This window comes from Syngnathoides biaculeatus, chromosome 3, assembly GCF_019802595.1.
Source record: "Syngnathoides biaculeatus isolate LvHL_M chromosome 3, ASM1980259v1, whole genome shotgun sequence".
Classification (NCBI taxonomy): domain Eukaryota; kingdom Metazoa; phylum Chordata; class Actinopteri; order Syngnathiformes; family Syngnathidae; genus Syngnathoides; species Syngnathoides biaculeatus.
In genome coordinates, this window is record NC_084642.1 from 14,855,962 (window position 1) to 14,876,781 (window position 20,820).

At 41.5% G+C, this 20,820-nt stretch overlaps 1 protein-coding gene across 1 annotated transcript in view; it reads right to left on the reverse strand.

Annotated features, from left to right (window-relative positions):
- LOC133498079 (ras-specific guanine nucleotide-releasing factor 1-like) overlaps positions 1 to 20,559 on the reverse strand; it is a 33,619-nt gene extending 13,060 nt beyond the window's left edge. The window contains exons 1-13 of the mRNA XM_061814494.1: positions 20,284 to 20,559; positions 9,763 to 9,869; positions 8,088 to 8,235; positions 7,846 to 7,938; positions 7,501 to 7,754; positions 7,310 to 7,389; positions 4,505 to 4,698; positions 3,683 to 3,792; positions 3,218 to 3,336; positions 2,637 to 2,797; positions 1,262 to 1,325; positions 526 to 668; positions 225 to 307 (exon numbers count right to left, since the gene is read on the reverse strand). Coding sequence (XP_061670478.1) covers positions 225 to 307; positions 526 to 668; positions 1,262 to 1,325; positions 2,637 to 2,797; positions 3,218 to 3,336; positions 3,683 to 3,792; positions 4,505 to 4,698; positions 7,310 to 7,389; positions 7,501 to 7,754; positions 7,846 to 7,938; positions 8,088 to 8,235; positions 9,763 to 9,869; positions 20,284 to 20,559 — 1,832 coding nt within the window. The remainder of the gene's footprint in view (positions 1 to 224; positions 308 to 525; positions 669 to 1,261; positions 1,326 to 2,636; positions 2,798 to 3,217; positions 3,337 to 3,682; positions 3,793 to 4,504; positions 4,699 to 7,309; positions 7,390 to 7,500; positions 7,755 to 7,845; positions 7,939 to 8,087; positions 8,236 to 9,762; positions 9,870 to 20,283) is intronic.
- Between the last annotated feature and the right edge of the window lie 261 nt (positions 20,560 to 20,820).

Here is a 20,820-nt window from a genome sequence, read left to right on the forward strand (position 1 = left end):
ATATGATGCAACAATTGAACAAATGTCTGTGGGTGGAATGTTTTTGGAGCTTTACATAAGACTTCCTCAGAGGTTTTATGTAGGAAAGCATGGTGAGTCGGATCAAATGCAGATGGGCGAAGGTTCCCCTCCAGTGTGTTAAGTATTCCTAAAACACTGCACATCTGGTAATCTGGAGTTATACGTACATGATTTGCATGTATAATGTATAGTGTGACTCTCACTTAATCATTTGTGGGACGGACACTTTACTGTTTTCCTCGAAGGCATTCATCATCAGGCCATTGCAGCGGATGTTGTCGATGCACTAGAGGGCGGATCGACAAAAGAGACCAAACGGAAGCAGCAGAGGGTTAGCGGGTTCACACTGTTGGAAATGAAGCCCGAGATGCTGTCGCTTTTTCTCTCAGTATACAAGTTTCCTGCCGCCAATAGGTTAACAACCCCCTACCTCACCTCACTGTAAAAAAAAAAACAACCAAATAACCACTTTACAATCTTGCAGTGACATTTACTGGTCTTTACCTGACTGATGTCGCTCGTCCACGCTGCTTTCTCTTGGCGCGATGATGCCACCAGGATGACAGTGTAAGGCTGCCCATCTTTAGGCTCCACTATCACTTTAAAGTCCAGGTGCTCAGTGTCCTGGCCACTCCGCTCCATTTTGGCTGCAGCGTACAAATTAATTGGATAAACTATTCAATCGTCCTTTCGGCTTCAGTAGTAGAAGCAATTAAAATACTTCATAATTCATACAGAATTCTTCACCTTGGAAATATAAAAGCTTGTAAATATGTATACATGAAAACGCCTCATAATTCTACAATACGTACAATATGTTATGTCATTATAGACGTTATCCGATTACCTATACAGGAAGAGTTTATTTCAAACCTCAACAACGTACAGACTATGAGTGCTCCTCCTTAATATGGACCACACAGTCAACCAGCATGTCTACAAAGAGATCCTGCCATGTTTGTTTTGTTCTGTGTGGGTGAAGAGGTGAGAGTTGTGGCTGGACAAATCGTGGCTCCTTCACTATGAAAATGTCTAATGGCAATGTTCTGACACAGATGACATAAAAATGGCCATGATGTCCGACTCAGTGGAATGTCTGAGAAATTGTGTTGGACATCAAACGGGAAACGTAGTTTGTAGCTTGGGTTCGAAAATAGCATTATGACGCCGGCACCTTGAACTCTTCTGACACACCTTGTGGAGTACTTTAGCGGTTATCTTATTGAGTGTTACAACTTACGCTCATCATCAGTGCCCTCTGGATCCTCCATCAGTGTGCAGTCAATGAGGGATACCACACCATTCTGTAACACAGTGTGAATATTATTCAAGATTTGAAAGAGAACCCATCAAACAATCTATCAATGTCCTCCAATATTAAAAATACTTTAAAATGACTTCCATGCAAAATACTAATATGCCAATTTTCTGTATGAACAAAATGTGGTGTGATTCTACTATTTATTCATTTTAACCTTTTTCTTTACCGTATCTCTGCAAATAGTAGTCTGGGTGTTGATCAGACAAGAGTAGCCTTCAATTATACAAACATGTTTTGGGAATACAGTATGTTTACTGCATCTACAATTGGCAATTCACAAATGGACGTTTTGCATTGGAACCTCTCCTCAGCTATTTTCTGAGAAACATTTTTAGTCGTGATTGGTGACAAGGAAGTATATGTTGGAGTAATACATCTCGATAGAGGGTCGAACTCATCTTTTTATGTCAGTAAGCAGCTCCCCTTTAGCCTAAGTTGAAAAGGAAGTTTAGGGAAATTCTGCCTCGCGTGCATGTACAGCTTAACTTCCTGTGCATTTTTTTCAATACAACTTTGTGCAAGGGATTTAATTTGAAGGGTAATGTGAAACAATTTTAAAATGTTTTGGGATTAGTGTTTGCGGTATGTTTATAGTTTGAACTTTATGTAGCTAGTCAATTATAAACAATTTAGAAGATGGGTGTCAGCTACTCACAGATTTTTGCTTTCTATTTCCTGTGAGCAACAAGTTTTACTGTAATATTAAAAATTGTCACCAGGTAAAAGTGGAGTGTAAAACAAAACAAAAAGGACTAGGATAGAAAATATGGAGCAGCAGTAACTGACTGGAACATCGTGTCACACAACATGATGATGTCAGTCTACTGGAATGCAAATACTATAGTTATGAGTTACATAATATGATGTAATATAATGTACAGAGAACTCACAATGTAGTCAATCGCCACACTACTTCATGAGATATTTTTGTGCTTCAGTATTGCTGTTTTTGTTTGCAACAGAGTTCAAATGGATGCAGGATGAACTATTTAATGTGTGTATATTAACAGTGACAATGAGATGCTTACAGTTATTACATTTTTTTTTTCCGAGGGGAAAAGAGAGATGTTTATTTGCCTGAACTGGAGGAGTCACCCACAGCGTCTACTAGCAGGGTGGACACAATTTGATCCACAGTATTAAACACATATAAAAATGTATGTTTCACACATTCCCATCATATCACAAGTTTATTATGGTTGTAGTAAAAAATATTCAGATTTTTTTCTATGGTGTATCAAACAGCGGCCATTCCTGATTAGGTTTGTCAACGTGGTGCTTTGCCTTGCTTTACCTTGGTGACGTGTAGTTTCCCCCCTGAGCCTCGAGTGCAGATGATAAGATGTTTGGAGAAAAGGAAGCATTGTCTCTCCCCTTCCTTCTTCAGAGACAAAGAACCCAGACGGCCCCTGGTGATCTTGCCTTTCTCGCTCATGGGCACCTGGATCAGAGAACCTGTGGAAGGTCGCTATTGTCAGAAACACGCAAACACCGGGTCGAGTCATTGTTTTGCTAAGTTTCAAGTCTTTGCTCTCAAATAACAAATCAAGTCTGAAGTTGAGAGACGCAAGTCTTGAGTCAAGTCTCGAGTCCTGATTCTTTCGAGTTCACAAACAAAAAAAAAATAGATTTTAGTATTTATAATATTTATATTTAATTATGATATATATATTATATACTGGGGGAGCACGGTGGCTCAGCTGGAAAGTGTTGCCTGGGTGGGTTTTCTCCGGGCACTCCGGTTTCCTCCCACATCCCCAAAACATGCAACATCAAGGCTAAGGCAAGGTTGTGAACAGAAATTTTATCTGTTGTCTGTCGAAGTCAGAAAGTTATAAAAGAAAATCTCTATGAGTGGTAATAAAACAAACCTACCTTGTCTGACAAAAGTTTGGCTAGTGTCCAGCAGTACTTCGCAGCCCTCGACAATCATTCGCTCAATAGCCAGATTTTTTCGTATATTCTCTGTCTCACTCACTTCGTCGTGCATTATTCTGAAAAAAATAAATCAGGATGAGCACCACGATCTGAAAAAGTACTGGATGCAAAAATCAAGGGCTAAATATGGTCAGACATTTCATGCGTAGATCAATTAGCACTGTCTTGTTTTCTAATGAACTACCGTACACACTTCAGATAGAAACAACAAGGAACTTATAAGTAATCAAAAGATCAATTTAGTGAGATAGTTCAATGAAAAAACTCATGTTACAGACATGCACAACACACATTTAGAGTGAATTACATGTTTTTTTCAATAAGCATGTATCTGTTTGATGATTATAGCTTTTCTTGGGAGAACGTTTCTGTATTGGAATGATTGAAAGTACAATGACGTACCGCGAAAGCTCCTCAAGTTTGGACTTGGCATAGTCCAAACTATTTCTCTCCACATGCTCATGAGGAGTGTGAGCCAGTAATTCATGGAGGGTCAGGATATAACGAGGGATCTGACAGAGAGAAACACAAACTGGTTTAAAAAAAAAAAGTATTACTTGGACAGATTGGTATCACTCTTGAGTTTGACTAAAATATACCCTGCAACTGACTAGCGACCAGTTCAGGGTATAGTCGGCCTTTCGCCTGAAGTTAGCTGGGATAGGCTCCAGCGCTCTGCGACACTTGTGAGGATAGGCGGCTTGGAAAATGAACTGATGGATAACCCATATAAATCTGGTGTTTGAACTACTAGGCTGCATCTATAGCCTCACATCTTTTTGATAACCAAAAAAAATAAATCCCCTTTCCCCTTAAATACTAGAGCTGTTGTTCAGCAACTGTTGCCACCTCACAAAAAGTTGAAACTCATTACCCAGCCTTGAGAACCACGGGCAAGCGAACGCAAATGACCTAATAGATACAACACATTAAGGGCCATAATTGCTTACTGATGCGATGATGATGATGATGATGATGATAAAAGTGAAATAGAGCGGCTGCCACCCTGCTGCAAGGGCTGTAATTACAATTTCTGCACTTGAAATCCATTTTTTAGGTCATACTAAAGCTGAAAGGGGAATGTCCAGATTTATGTTTGCACTACAAAATGGCAATTAAAAAAAAACTGCACTGCTGAAGCAATAACAACTGATGTTGTGTTATTCGAGGGGAAAATGGAAAGTCCATACTGCATTGCAGTTGTCGAGGTGCTGCTGTGCGCACCTGAAACATGGGGTAAGTTAGGAATGTCTCCAGCGTCCTTTCCTCGCAATCAGGCTTGGCCTCATACTGCTTCAGTAGCTTGTCAAAGTCCCGGTTCTGTTTGCAGTGGGCCAAGATCTGCAGGCTGTACTGGTGGTTCCGCACAAACTCTTGGTAGATGTTTAACATGGGCAGCAAAATGTCAAAGAGGTCCGCTGTTGAGAGAGACAAAAGCATACTTTGTGTGGTGACTGGGGAAAAACCTCACTTCTAAATTTTAGACATATGGTTTTAAACCTGGCGGCACGGTGGATCGGCTGGTAAAGCATTGGCCTCACAGTTCTGGGGACCCGGGTTCGATCCCAGCCCCACCTGTGTGGAGTTTGCATGTCCTCCCCTTGGCTGCGTGGGTTTTCTCTGGGCACTCCGGTTTCCTCCCACATCCCAAAAACATGCAACATTAATTGGACACTCTATAGTTGCCCCTAGGTGTGACTGTGAGTGCGGCTTTTTGTCTCGATGTGCCGATTGGCTGGCAACCAGTTCAGGGTGTACCCCGCCTCCCGCCCGTTGACAGCTGGGATAGGCTCCAGCTCTCCCCGTGGCCCTCGTGAGGATAAGCGGCAAAAGAAAGTGATGGTGGATAGTTTTAAACCTTGGCCCCGAAGGTGGGCATGAGACAAATTAATCACCTGCAATGTGAAATCAAAGTAATAAAACTGGCCATCATTCAAAACCGAGTGGGATGACTGTGAGCTGGGCTTGAAACGGGTTGCTTAACATTTTAGATTGAAAAGTTTTATGAATCAAAAACCATGAAACAATGATGCATTAGGCCCCTTTCCACCCATCCTACACTCAGTAATGCTGCTGAATGCAACTGACATGGACAACTGTCACATAAAAGGCGATTGAGCGACTGACATGCATGACGGTCATCTGTGGAGCCTTAACAAATTCTGTATCGTCTGACAGCTTTGCAAGGATACAACAATCGTGTTGAAAGACTGATTTAATAGTAACAATACCAATTCAATCGAAAGTAAACATCAGTATTCGGAAAAACAGTTTTACAGAATGGACTGGATGACCCAAGAGGCTGCGTGTCACAGACAGAAAAGCCTTCAAGGTAAAACCCAGTTGAAAGATAGAAGATGCCCACTCTCACCAGCAGCTCAAAGCTGGCAAAGACCAGCGTGACTCTACCACACTCATCTTCAGTTCTGAGAGCTTGATTAAAGTTTCAGTCAAAAAAAAAAAAAAAAAAAAAAAAAATTGGCTGCAACAGAAGAGCCAGATTCAAAGCCTGTCTACGAGCAACAGAGAAGCGCAGTGGAGATTCCTTACAATTTGTGGACTAGCACAACTCGAGACAGATTTACTGAACAAACAGTGTCAGGCCAGATGGCTTGCACTTCAGAAATGTTTTCTCAGAGCATTATTCAAGTGGACCGTTATGAAAGAAGGAGGAGAAAGCCTTAAATAACAAAATTACAGCACAACTTTCAGTGTGCGTACTATGAGCACTGTTGTCCACCAGCAGTTCACTCCAGTTTGTTTTTTATTCCACCATCTTGTATGAAGACTGTCAGATGAAAACTGAATGGAACTTATCCATCTATTTTATGTACCGCTTATCCTCACCTCACTAAGGTCGAGGGTATATTGGAGCCTATTCCCGCTAACTCTAGGTGAGAGGCTGGGTACACCCTGAACAGGTAGCCACCCAGTTGTACGCAGTCACGTACGCACCCATGGGAAATTTTGAGTCTTCAATCAACCCACAATGCATGTTTTTGGGGATGTAGGAGGAAAACGGAGTGCCCAGAGAAAACCCACGCAGCCACAGGGCTAAAATGCAAACTCCATACAGGTGAGGCCGGATTTGAAGCCAGGTCCTCAGAATTGCGAGTCAGATGTGCTAACCGGTCACCCAGCATGTCGCCCATGTAACTCTTTTAAGGAGCAATAGAATATGTGTAAGTGCTTTACAACAACATTGGTTGTTATGGTACATAATCATTACCGTTAATCCCTGCCTGTTAAAAGTTTGCTATTGATAAGATTCTGCAATTCATGGCAATTTTTTTTCTTTTTTGGAGCTTTTTATCAGCTATTTGTTGAAAATATTAATTGTTGGTTGTTTTAGGTTTGCCCTGGGATGGATTTGCTGGCGACCAGTTCAGGTCTTATATCTTAAATTAGCTGGAATGGAATGGAAATTTCATAAAGCCGTACCAACTTCCCACAAAACAACAACAGAAGTAATCTTTTTAATAGTAAAAATTGCACTCTATAATGTTGTACTTTATAAAAACATACAGTAATTACATATATAAATAAAAGACAAAGAAATGAGCCATTTTTACAACATGTTTTACTTCAATTCAATGGTCACTGTGCTACTTATTATATGTGTGACTTGGACCTCTAGGGGCAGTATAATATGGAAGTACTCGGTATACATGGAAACCTCTCAGCTCCCCATCAAGCCCCATTAATATTAGTTGTTCTTTGCAAGAGAGTAAAGAATATATTAATCTGAGTATTGGTGTATTATCTGTTTATGTGTGTTGCTCCACCGTTACTTAAAGGTTAATAACACTGCATTATTAGGCCATCTATGGCATTTCCAATTGAACTTCTTTTTCACTTTTTGCAGCTGGGGTCAGCCCCTATCCTCTGCAAAACAAGGGTTTACTGTACGGCAAAAAGTTAAAAATCATCAGGGAGTTGAGATACAGGATTTTCATTGGGCAGTGGCAACATGTTGTTGATTGACCATGGACTTTATCAAGACTAAAGGATTGTCGCCGTCTCGCTTACCGAGCACCAGTGTGGGCCAGCTAGCTATCCTGGCCTTTAGGCCCTGGTAGAAGATCTGGTGGAGGAACATGATGGTTTCGCTGAAAAAGCAAATAATCACAAACACAGTCATGAGATTTTCACAGCAAAAAGGTTGGGACAGGATTTCAGTTAGGATCCTTAAGCAAAGGATCCTCGAGCAGTCCCACTACCTGTTAAGGAAGATGCTGCTGACGTCGTCATGGGTGATGGGGGGCTTCTTGGAGCTTGCAGCCATGCGTAGCGGCCGCAGGAAGTTGTTGACCAGGATATGGAGTTGTTGGACGTACTCGGCCTCAGCCTCCAGCATGCTAAATACTACCTGGTTCCGCTTCCTCATGCTCTCCGCATGGGGTGAGCGTATATAGTCCTGAATGATGGTTTTCCACTTCCGGCGGCAAATCCAGCCTCGCAGGAAACTCTGGACCTGTGGTGGGAATCCATTAGGTGGGTTGTGTTGCGGACATTTGATTATTTTTAATGGCCAGCCAAATGTGTCCGTACAACGAGTTGCCCACCTTTTTGATCTTCTGGATCTCAGTGTCGTCATCGCTTGGAGGTACCTCTGGATTGGACTGGATCTTCTCGTTGTCTTTCAGCAGCAAAGCAATCTGACATTCAAGAAATTGTTTTTTTTAAAGCTTTCTAGAAATCCTCAAGTGATTGGCAGGTTATTGTATAGTCAAACGCTTGCCCAGTATGCTGGAAGACTGAATTTTAGACAAAAACTTTTTTTGCTAGATCGGGCAGAGCAGGTTACCTCTGATTTTAGCCGCTCTATCTCGATTTCCCCATCCTCTATTTGTTGTCGAAGTTGTTTGGCAACCGTTTTCTCCGTCTCCACTATTTGCAGTAGGTGTAGATACTTCTGCATGAGGGTCTCGTGCTCTGTCGCCAGGTTCCTGTAACTACAGTGACACACAAATAGACACATTAAGGGCCTATTGTTGTTACGTTTAATGGGTATTTGGTTAATTCAATGAAGAAACAGCAGATGATCCCTATTGTTTGGTTTACCTGCATACGCATATAAATCACAGCTTTGCCCAAATAATTCCTTTTCACAAGAACCTGCAGAAAAGACTGAATCCCCTCCATAATGCATGCTGTTTTGATGGCACTTTGTAAAGAAGAATAAACTGCATTTAGAATTAGTTTTTAAAGGCTATCTTTCCAAAGGAGATCATCCCGTCCTCAAGGTGTCACTACAGGATTTAGTTGTCCTGTATCTGAGTAGGAATCGCTTATTAATTTAGCGCAACTGTTTGAGGATCACAAATAGTTTGACTATTGTATGGGTTACAAGCAATCGTTTCAGTAATAACGTCACTAAACAATACATAGGAAAGTCAAATTGTGTTTTTTTAGCTCCTCTAGCATCACCTTGTTGCCTTTATATTTAGATTTGTCCACTATTTGAGGAATGATGTATGTAGTAGGAGTGACTTATATGTACACTTTTCTCAAGAAAACGCTTCAAGCACATATTGTAAATAGTATTGTGTTCAGACAACCATCTTTACTAATTAGATGATGGTTTGTACAAGATTTGTTTTCAAACGCCCGCATTTACAGGCTTCAGAAAGCCACTGTAATATACATATAAAGCCAATCATATTGCCAAACACAATTTTGTGATTTCTGCTATCTCTACATGAGCAATATTTCTGTTCATGAGATGTCCATGCTAAAAGGAGTGTGAAATCACTGCGGTGGACCCCTTCAAGCTCATGTAATCACGCCTCGGTCCGTTGTCAAAGCGTGATGTGAAATGATGCAGATATCCGGTCTGCCTGTCTGTGCTCTTTGGCTAACTTCCTGTACAGTAAGATTTGTTGCTATGAGAAAGCACTAATCAAAGTACTTTTCAGTGGGGCCAATCAATTGACCTTTCACCACACAAATGCACAGTGCTGACATTTCGAGTGATTGCAACGCTTGGCTTTCAGTGTCCTCATTTGCTTTATCTTGCTTATTAGATGGACTGATGCTGCAAATAGAAATTTAAAATTCCAGTGCTATTAATTGTCTAGTGGTTCACAATCAGGACTTGAAGCAGTTCGGTGGATTTAAACACTCGGATTGGACAATTTTCAAATTCAGTCTGAAACTGCATTCTATGCTAGTATGAAACCATTCAATAAATCTTCATTAAACTAGTGAGGATGAAAACCAAATGCAAAGCCCGGCACAGAAATGGATAGTGAGAAGTCTCAATTAAGTGTGAAGTTTAACCTGAGACTAGCTGCTCACATGACTTTACGTGGAAAGCAATTATCACTATGGATCTAATTATTGAAACATATTGAGCTGCTGGAGTTGTGTGAACATGCACAGACACGGGAATGTCTAAGTTCAGTTTGGTTACACTTCTGATGCTCCATTCCGGTCAATAAAGTCATGTTTAAGTGCCACCGAGTAGAGCTAAGTGTTACCTGGCCTGCGCGATGGCAGCGACCCACTCGTCGCAGTCCTTGACGTCCTCTGTCCGCAGCTCCAAAGCCTTCTGGTTGTCGTGGTTGAACGTCACTGTAAAGTAATACTAGAAAAACACATACGGAGAGAGACAGAAAGAGATCACATTTCCTAAATGTATTCCTCCCGCTACATCAACAGCAATGCCGAGAAACTGCTGGCATTAACTGTGCACCGTGTTCTTGCCAGAATTGTACATAAGGTTAAGAGGTGTATTATGCTCATAACTTCTCAGTAGTAGCTTTGTATGTGTTCATCTCCTTCCTCTGCGCACGCATCCCTCATGAGATTCTACTCACTATGGTGCGGCTCAAACATCTGGCACCTTGTAAATATCAATAAGTGACTCAACACTATCTATACGGTATCTGGAAGTTTCCTCCATTTTTTTCACAACAAATTAAAAACACTGTTGTCACTTCTGTCTATCTGAACAGAATGCGGTGATTTAAAAAAATAAAATATATTAGAAGTTACTCATCAGTTACTCAGTACTCGAGTATTTTTTTCACTGAACATTTACAGTTTATTTATGTGGAGGAATACTTTTTACTTTTGCTTGAATCATATTTTTCTAAATCACTCCTAATTGACTAAATTTTTATGGCTCATTGACCTCCGTCCAAGAGATTAAAATCATACTTTTCAGAAGGCTTCATCCATCCATTTTTTAGCCGCTTATTCTCACGAGGGTCGCGGGACTGCTGGAGCCTATCCCAGCTATCAACGGGCAGGAGGCGGTGTACACCCTGAACTGGTTGCCAGTCAATTGCAGGGCACATGGAGACAAACTGCTGCACTCACAATCACACCTATGGGCAATTTAGAGTGTGCAATGAATGTTGCATGTTTTTGGGATGTGGGAGGAAACCGGAGCGCCCAGAGAAAACCCACACAAGCACGGGGAAAACATGCAAACTCCACATAGGCGGGTCTGGGATTGAACACGGGACCTCTGAACTGTGAACGCCTTACCAACTGATCCACCGTGCCGCCAATAATCATTTTAAAAAATATACTATATATATCTATATATATATATATATATATATAGATATATATTCAAAATTCTTGAGTTTGGGGGGCTTTTCATTTGCTCTAGGATATTGTCATTATAAATGTAAAAATGTATAAAATCATGAAATACCTGCAACCCTAGTGAGGATAAGTGGGATAGAAAACAGTTGCATAGATGGACGAAAGGCAAGATGGATGAAAAATTTACAAAATATTTCACCAAGTGTGCAGTGACTCGATAAGAGATTCACTTTTTCAATTGAAAAATGGAAATAAATTAAGTTTGTCCACACTTATTTATTGAGATGCCCCTTTATGAACATTTTGCACATGTAAAATGGGATTGATAGCAGTTATCACTAATTGCAGTGAGTTATATTTCACATCAAATTCAACAAAACTCTAAACCTCCCTCTTTTAGTCAAAATCACGTGAAATTAATTTCTTAAAGGTTTCTCACCCCAAAGCCGTAACAATAGACTGTTCGAGACAGTCTATTTGTGGTGGAGGCGCAAATGTAAATGACCCCTTAAAAATCCACTATTGGTTTTTCATGCACCCTAAATGCCAAGCGTGAATCATTCATGGAGGGAGGCAATAACATTCCATATTTCCTGAAGATGATGAGGAGTCTGTCAATAACGCACTTTGTGCTCCTTCCATGTTAGCATGTCCTAACTTTCTCCAAATCCTTACCTTTTTCAAATGCTGTATAATATTAAACTGACATAATGACAATTAGCATGAGCACAGCGCCAATCAAAATATGTAATAAATGTTTTATTCGGAGTAACAATCCCTACACAGTCCCTAGTGAGGAGTAGTAGTTTGGGAAACGGATGCATGGATGGATGGATGGAATTTATAGTGAAACTGGTCCATCTTATGTATACTGGTTGCCTAGCAACTGCCTCCTGCTTTAAAAGTTTAGTGGGTGAAACCTTTTGGACTTTGTTTGATAGCTCATATTTTCTGGACATATTTGGACACCTATATACATTACTATTAATTTACCTCTATATATGTCATGAGCAAGGCTTGGCCACTGCCAAGAGGGGCGTGGCCATGACACTGCTCCGGGCAGTGACACCAGCTTTGGGACTGTAATTACACAGGCATTTAAGTTAGAGTTTTTGTTCGTTGCCTTGCGTTAGTGAGTTGCATTCACTGACAGTGGGACTCTCCGCTTCTACGCATAAGTGAGAGTAACCCTAGGCACAGCGATTCTGTGCCCTTTTGTTTGATCCTGTCTTGTTGAGTTAGTTAGTTTGCTTCAGAGTCATCGAACCCTTGCTGAATGTCTTTTGGATCCCGCCTAGCCTAGCGTTTCTGTACCTTTGCCTCGTCGGACTGCTACATCGTGTATGAGCCAGTTTCCAGAATAAACTGCATTGAACATTATGCCTCTGCATTGAAGACCTGCATTTGGGTCCGGCGCTGCATCGGAGGTTTGTGACAATATATAGTATCCATATCTATATATAAATAAATATAATGGCGTGACAAAGTAATTTCCCGCTTCTCAAATTATTATTATTTTTTGCATAGTTTCCCCACTTTAATCCATCCATCCATTTTCTTAGCCGCTTATCCTCACAAGGGTCGCGGGGAGTGCGGGAGCCTATCTAAGCTGTTCAGGGGCAGGAGGCAGGGTACACCCTGAACTGGTTGCCAGCCAATCACAGGGGACATGGACACAAACAACCACACTCACAATCACATCTAGGGGCAATTTAGAGGTCCAATTAATGTTGCATGTTTTTGGGATGTGAGAAAACCCACGCAGGCACGGGGAGAATATGCAAACTCCACACAGGCGGGTCTGGGATTGATCCCAGGACCTCAGAATTGTGTTGCCAACGCTTTCCAGCTGAACCACCGTACCGCCCCCCACTTTAATGTTTAAGATTATTAAACAAGTATAAATGTCAGACAATGATAACACTAATAAATATAAAATGCATGTTTAAATTGTGACATTTATTCAGAAAAAAAAATGAAACGATACCTGTGTGAAAAAGTAATTGAGCCAGACTACACCCTGAACTGGTCGGCAGTCAGTCGCAGGGCAGGTACAGGCATGGATAACCACTCACATTCACACCGTCTCACAGTGGGAACTAAACTGACGCTGACTGCACCGAAGTCAGGCGAATCCATCGCTACACCATCAGTGGATGTGGTTTAAAATGGGAAGATAAAAAAAAAGTGTGAAGGAAGGCTTTGGAGTGCCCGAGTCAAAGTTTGGACTTGAATCTGATTGAAATGCTGTATTATGATTTTAAAAATCTTCTAATGTTGCAGAGTTAGCCAAAAATACCTCCTCACCTGTTGAAGACTGCCAGTTATGGAAAATGTTTGCTTTCGGTTTCTGCTGCTGAGTGTGGCCCATCAATTTATTGGGTTTACTGGGCCAGGTGGCTTTGAATGTTTTTTTTGTCCTCTTAATAAATGAAATCAACATTTAAAAACTGATTCTCATATTTACTGGGTTATTTGTCTGATATACACGTTTGTCTGATGTTTTTCAACATTAAAGTAGGGAAACGGCGACAAAGGTTAAGAATTTGAGAAGAGGGCAAATACTTTTTCACAGAATATGTAGATTTAGACGCAAAAAGACAGACAGTTGGTCAAAATATTAGGAACACTGGACTCCTTAAGTTCCTAAAGAGCAAATTATTAATCAGTCAGTAAAATAATGTTATTTTGATGACGTGAAAACTTAGCTTTACATATTATCGTTCTTTTTTATGTGACCCACTTTTGCATTCCCACAATTCTCCGTCACACTCCTCTCATATTTGTCACATTTTTCTAGTCTCCAAGTGCGCAATAACAACTCATATTCTCACATTTTGGTGGCCCCTTCAAGTACATTTTTTTCTTACCGATGCAAATAGCGGTTGCCATAGTAACAGCGGTCTTAAACGTAGCTCGCGTCCTAAATTGGGAATATGAAAGTGGAACACTACAAAGACTACATTGAGAAAGGAGAGCTAATGGAGGGGAAAGATGCTTTTTGTTGTTGTTTGTCTTTTATTTGAGTGAGTGCGGCTATAAAAAGCACTGTTGGCCTGCAAGGTGGCAGCAGGCCTGGCATCGATTCGCTGCATTGTCCCTCTCCTGTCACACACTGATAAGATCCACTCACAAGGCCCTTCCTCCGGCAGCGTTTCACAAACACGCCACCACGCGCACACACGCTCACCAAGGCGCCGGCTGCGTTTGTATATGGAACAGGTTTTGTCACGTCACATGACCTCCAAAACTCGCTCATTGACTCAAGTCGCCATCTTTGTGGAGCTGGTCTACTGCTTTGTCCTCTTGTCCTCATTTCACCTGAGGTGGACGCATCAGCACGCATTTCAGCAGTGCGACAACGACGAGACGTGTATTGACTTCACGAGCACAGGTGACAGCTCCAGCAGACGGCGCTGTTTTGCTTACTTACTGACCTTTTTTTTTTTTTTTTAAATATTCATTACTGAAGACTAATTTGTCTAATGAATTAATTCACACAGTGTTTCCCTGCCGAATAGGGTAATCACTTTTTTGCATTTATAAGCTATCCTCCACTATTTGCTGAAAAACTGATGCCGCAACATGGCACCATTCTTCTTCTTCTTTTCCTTTCGGCTTGTCCCGTTAGGGGTCGCCAAAGCGTGTTATCTTTTTCCATCTCAGCCTATCTTGTGCATCTTCCTCTCTAACACCCACTGTCCTCATGTGCTCCCTCACAACATCCATCAACCTTTTCTTTGGTCTTCCTCTCGCTCTTTTGCCTGACAGCTCCATCCTCAGCACCCTTCTACCAATATACTCACTCTCTCGCCTCTGGACATGTCCAAACCATCGAAGTCTGCTCTCGCTAACCTTGTCTCCAAAACATCCAACTTTGGCTGTCCTTCTAATGAGCTCATTTCTAATCCTATCCAACCTGTTCACACCGAGCGAGAACCTCAACATCTTCATTTCTGCCATCTCTAGTTCTGCTTCCTGTTATTTTTTCAGTGCCACCATCTCTAATCCGTACATCATGGCCTTCCTCACCACTGTTTTATAAACTTTGTCTTTCACCCGAGAAGAGACTCTTCTGTCGCATAGAACACCAGACACCTTCCGCCAACTGTTCCACCCCGCTTGGACCCGTTTATTCACTTCCTTACCCCACTCACCATTGCTCCGTATTGTTGACCCCAAGTACAGTATTTGAAGTAGTACACCGTCGTTATCTCTTCTCTCTGGAGCTTCACTCTTGCTCCTCCGCCCCTCATATTCATCCACATACATTGTGTTTTACTTCGGCTAATCTTCATTGCTCTTCTTTCTAGTGCGTGCCTCCATCTTTCTAATTGTTCCTCCGCCTGCTCCCTGGTTTTACTGCAGATCACAATATCATCTGCGAACATCAAAGTCCAAGGGGATTCCATCTTAGTCGTGGTAACAATATACTTGTAAGTTAATAAACAGTAAAAAAAAACTTGTAAAATGTCGAACAGTGCATAGTGCACATACTAGGTCACTTTGTCCTCGTGAGTCAATTTTGGTATAATAGTAGGGTAAGATAAGTACATGTTACTAGTGAGCCAAAATTGTGTGGTAATTAGTTGTCGTTAGTAGTACAAGTGAAAAACTATACAATACTACGGTACTGTTAGACATTTCATAGGGTTTTTAAAATAATTTATTAATAACACTGTTGCAGGTCAGTTACTGTAAAAAGAGACACAAATAAAAACTATAAATGAAAGTGGCAGGTGAATTGCCTGAATTGGATACTGGAGTCTTGCGCCACTTGATCCAGGTGTGGTCACCATTATTGGCACCTGTATATTATCTTCAGAATAAATGTTTCAATATTTGGTTCCAAACCATTTGGCAGTGTGGATGGCCTCCAAATGTTTCTTGTATTCATCGATAAGCTTTTAACACTCATCCGGTGATATTTTCTCCCACTCTTTCTGTGCAATTTGTTCAAGCTCTTGAACATTTGCAGGGTTCTGTTCCCAAATTGAGGATTTTTAATTGGATTGCGATCAGGACTCATTGTTGGCCATTTTAAAACAGTCCATTGACATTTTTGTGTTCTTTTAGATGTGTGCTTCGTGTCTTTGTCTTATTGGAGGACCCGTGATCTTCACCTTAAATTATGTTTTCTTACACTGGGCAAGACATTTCACTCTCTTGATAATTTTCTGAATTCACGATACTTGTCACATAGTCAAACACTCCAGTAGCAAATGTAACAAACCACATCATTATGAATCATCCACCATGCAAGTTCTACATAGAAAATATTTTTTCACTAAATCACCAGTTAATCCTTATTTTAGCTTCACTTAGCATTTATCTGAACTGACCAGGATGTGGGATGGTCACTCCATAGCACACAAGCCACAACCAGGGTTTCATTAAAAGAAGGTGCAGTATAAATATAACACAAGAGTTAAATAAGATGCACGTTCAATGAACTACGGGTTACATAAACACACGTCATCCATGTTACATTAATCCCAATTGTTCAGGAATCATTAAGGAGTTTTTTCAACATTTCATGGTGCAATGCATGCTTGGAGCCATGTTGCTTCTCCTACAAAACACAGTAACTCTGTGGGACGTCTACCAAAATCCCATAATGCTGTGGAAACTGTGGTCAATGACTGTATAATTACTTTCAATTACTTTATTTTACTGTACAAAATGTGGTAAATGTCGAACAATGTAGTTGGATGAATTGACTTTTTTGAGAAGTCACTGGATGTCCACTGAACGGAATTGCCTTACTCGTGAGGACCAAACATGTACTAGTACAAGGACCTTAAATGGATCTCACTGACATAAAAAAAAAAAAAAATGCTCGAAAGGGTCGATATACGAGCTAGGCTAACTGTTTTCTCATCACTTCTACGTCCTTTTTAACTTGATGAATGATTTTTGAGACATGTTTTGAAACAATCGAACCACCTATTTGTTTCCAGCAATAGCCCAAGCTTCCAATCACTTGCTCCCTGGCTATTGTTCAGTTTGACGTCACCTGTCCCTTGCTCAACTGAAGTCAGTGTTGGCCATTTGGCATTGTAAATATGAAACAGGCTGACTATTTTGCATTTTCAGGCTGATTGTTTTTCATGTAGATCGGCAAGGCAAAATAAAACCTCTTAACACACTTCACAGAGGACAATAATCAAGATAATATTCAAGAAACGTCCAATAATCTGGATTTTGTTGATTTCTACCGGAATGGGATTAAAAGCTTGAATTCTGACCAATTGTCAGTACATGTGCACTATAGCTACGGGAGTATGCTAGGCCTACTTTACTTGGTATGAGGGCTTGTTGACCAAAGTCGTTATTGCTAATAGTGCCAAATCATTATCTCATAGAACAAACACCAGTGTGCACACACACACACACACACACACTCACTCATAAAACAGGAATCTTCACAGCACGCATGACACGAGACACGTGGTGAATCAGAAGACAGCGCGATGCTAATTGAAGCCTTTCAAATGCATTAAATCGCTGTTGAAATTAATGGAGTGCAGCAGCTCCCATGAGCAGCTGTCACCTTGCATGTCATCAGCTCATATTTTCTCCCCACTCCATCAAAACAGTCGAGTCCTGACACGCTGTGGGAGACACGTATACTTGACAGTGAACCAAGTTCGAAAGGGCCGTTGCAACAGAGTACTGATGTTATCAATATGCAAGCTGCATAAAAAAAAAAAACACAGTGTCAACAGGCTATGTGTTTTCACCCGTATTGACTGAGTTTGCTCCATACCTCCTCTTTCTTGTAATGATTATTTATTATGTATTACAGCATTTTGTCACAACAGGATATTGTTTTGCATATCAGCACTGTTGGGTGGAATCTCATATGTCCAAATTTGGTCAGTTCTATATCGCTGCCATTGGGCAAAACCATCACTTTTCAGGAAATAAAAACTAAAGCCATTAAAATTCTACTGTAGAAAGAAAGCCATGATGCTATGGTCAATAATTTGTGAAAAATAAAATACCCACATGGTGACTGACCAGTGGTATCAATTAATGACAAAATATGAACTTGACTAGATGAAGATATGAAGTTTCAGATGTATTTTTTCACAAATTGATTAGTCCCTATGTGGGTCTATTATTTACACATACTATTGATCATTCTCAAGTCTTGTAATGGCTTGTTCTCTTTGTCAGGACAAACGTCCATCCATCCATCCATCCATCCATTATCCAAGCCGCTTATCTCACAAGGGTCACGGGAAAGCTGGAGCCTATCCCAGCTAGTAGTTTCAGGTGAAAGGCGCACTACACCCTGAACCGGTCACCAGTAAATTGCAAGGCAGATAGCAACACCATCACCGAGCGGGAATCAATCCCACGTTGCCTGCACCAAAGGCAGGTGTGTGTGCCATTTCACCATCAGTGACTCCCTTCAAGGCAAACTTATTATTAGCATTCATTCAAAAGAGAATGTAAATCGGTAAACTGGTGTAATAAAGTGACATTACTACAGAGCTCGTGCACGTGACGTCACAGGTTGACCATTTTGCCGGTCAAAAAGAGCTGATCGACATTGTGGGAGACGGTGAACTGGAGGAGAGAATTTACAATACCCGAGACCTGTTGTGCTGTTGGTTGTCACAACAGACTAGACAGCTATTCAAAGAGAACATTCTATAGAATACCAGATGAAAAGACCAGAAAATATCAATGGATTTCGGCAATTAAATGTGATGGCTGGTGCCCAACCAAATACACACGACTGTGTAGTGATCACTTCATTCAGGTAGAAATTATTCTTAATCTCAAATTATGCCAAATGGACTCATTTGAGAACAATGCGTATTTAAATAAGAGAGGTTTCGAGGTGTGTGTGTGGGTGTGGCCGCAATACGCTTCAGTGTGGAGGAGCCGACTCCCTGTCCTCTTTTTTTCCCAATCATAGTTAATGAATGCGGTTTGTGTAAAACCAGGGGTCATTTATTTAAATATTGGTATTTGTATTGAATACTATCTGAAAAATTCGATGGATTCCGGCAAAGGTTAACGTGCAGCCGGACAGGCTTCCGTATTCACGAGTCGTCAACTCGTCACTCTGTCGGATTTATTCCAAAAAGTATTTGTATGCGTCCAGACTTTTATACACTTTCAAACTTTTCTGTGTACATCTCAATGACTTACTCACAGATCCATGTGTAGATCCAGTTGTCCAAGACAAGCAGAACCGAATTAACAGTCCAATTTCTTATTGGCAAAAACATCGACTTTGGCATTAAATATGGGTCCTCTATGCCAAGTGTCTCTCATTTTTCCACGTACCTTCATTTATTATCACCTTCTAAATGTTCAACGGTGTCGGACAACACTCCGGGCATCGTGCTATAAGACATATTTTGGTGTCGTCTCCTACTGGCTTAGCATTGAACAATGCTTTGTTCAACCGCCAATATGACGATGTAAACAAAAGTCACTTGATTTTATGACGTAGGTGCACGAGCTCTATACATACTGCAGAATTGATGCGTTAGGTGTGGCCATGTGAGTGGCATCACGAGCTGAAGTCAGAAGCCCCTTGCTAGTGTTCTCATTTTGTATTGACGTGTTTGACTTTTTGTGCCTGTCAACAAATGACTGAAAGTTCATGAGCAAGTCAACGTGGTTCTCCTTGTCCACGTATGAGGGTATTACAGTACCAGTAATTTATTTGCTCCATTCCGAGTGATCGAGTATCAAATTTTGGCTCATAGCAGTGCGAAAAATAATAATAATATTAATCAACTGAGTGACTACTCTTATATCTAAAAAAACATTGGAACATTCACAAACCAAGCTACAACTGCAGAGAAAAACAAAAGGTTCGGATTGTGATTAGCAGCTAGATAAAAGTGATGAGCATGTGAAGATTTCTGCTCAGACTTCTTCACGAGGCTGTGCCGCAGAAGGCTGCAGCTGGCAGGCGGCATTTACACAGGCCGCGTGCCGTCATCAGCTTGCTTTAAGACCCCCTCATCGCCGTCATCAACACTCCCCCAACCTCCAAAAGCATTTGCTTGCAACCAGCCATGTAGTTTCCCAACGGCATCTGCCTGAGAAGTGCTTTGCGTTCAACTTCGAATGGAGAAACGCGTTAAGAGTATTTTCCCAGCGCTTTGGTGGCAATGTGAGCTCCCTAGTCGCAGAATCATGCCGCCACGTAGCGGGGAGACGCAGTTGCCAAGGTAGGATGCTATTAATATCAAGACAAGGAGTTCAATCAATACGTCAAAACTGCAGGGGACGGGCAAGCCACTTCCACCAGGTGGCAGTCTACAAAAAGTTTGAATGCAAGTTTGTGTTCTTTTCCCTCAAATGTTTTGATTCAGCAAGGAAACAGAAAGACCACGAGTTGATTTTTGACACCAAAATGCTGCTCGCTATTTGAATGTATCCTATGCACACATTCCAAAGCCACCCACCTGCTTCTCCAGGCATTCCTTGGCGGAGGGTGGCAGCTTGGGTGAGGGCGCTCGGTCGCACGCGCATCCCTCCAGCAGGTAGAGTCCGGAGGGGCGCGAGCTGGAGTCGTTCTCAAAATAGAAGAGCATGTTCTGCAGCAAGCAGAACCACTTGGGGTGCCATTTGGTGTTGTCCGAGCTTTTCTTGCTAAGGCACCCGCGCCTGGTACCGTCCTTCCTGGCCAGCAGCGCCAGATAGGTGACATGGCCATCGTTGAGTCTCATGCCCTTCTGCATGTTGCAGCCCCCCGGGAGGATGCGCACTACCTGCCGCTTCTTACATCTTTCTCCTCCTGACACTCACACTTGGCAGGCAGTTGCGTGAGCTCCCCTTCTTTTTTAAGGAGAACCCCCCCCCCCCTCTCTCCCTCTGGCACCCTCCTTCTTAAATAAAAAAAAAAAGAAAAGAAAAGAAGACTCACTCAAAAAGAACCACGTGCGCATTAAAGGCTGAAATGAAACCAGAGCATATATGCGAGGAGAGCGCCCCTCTTTGTG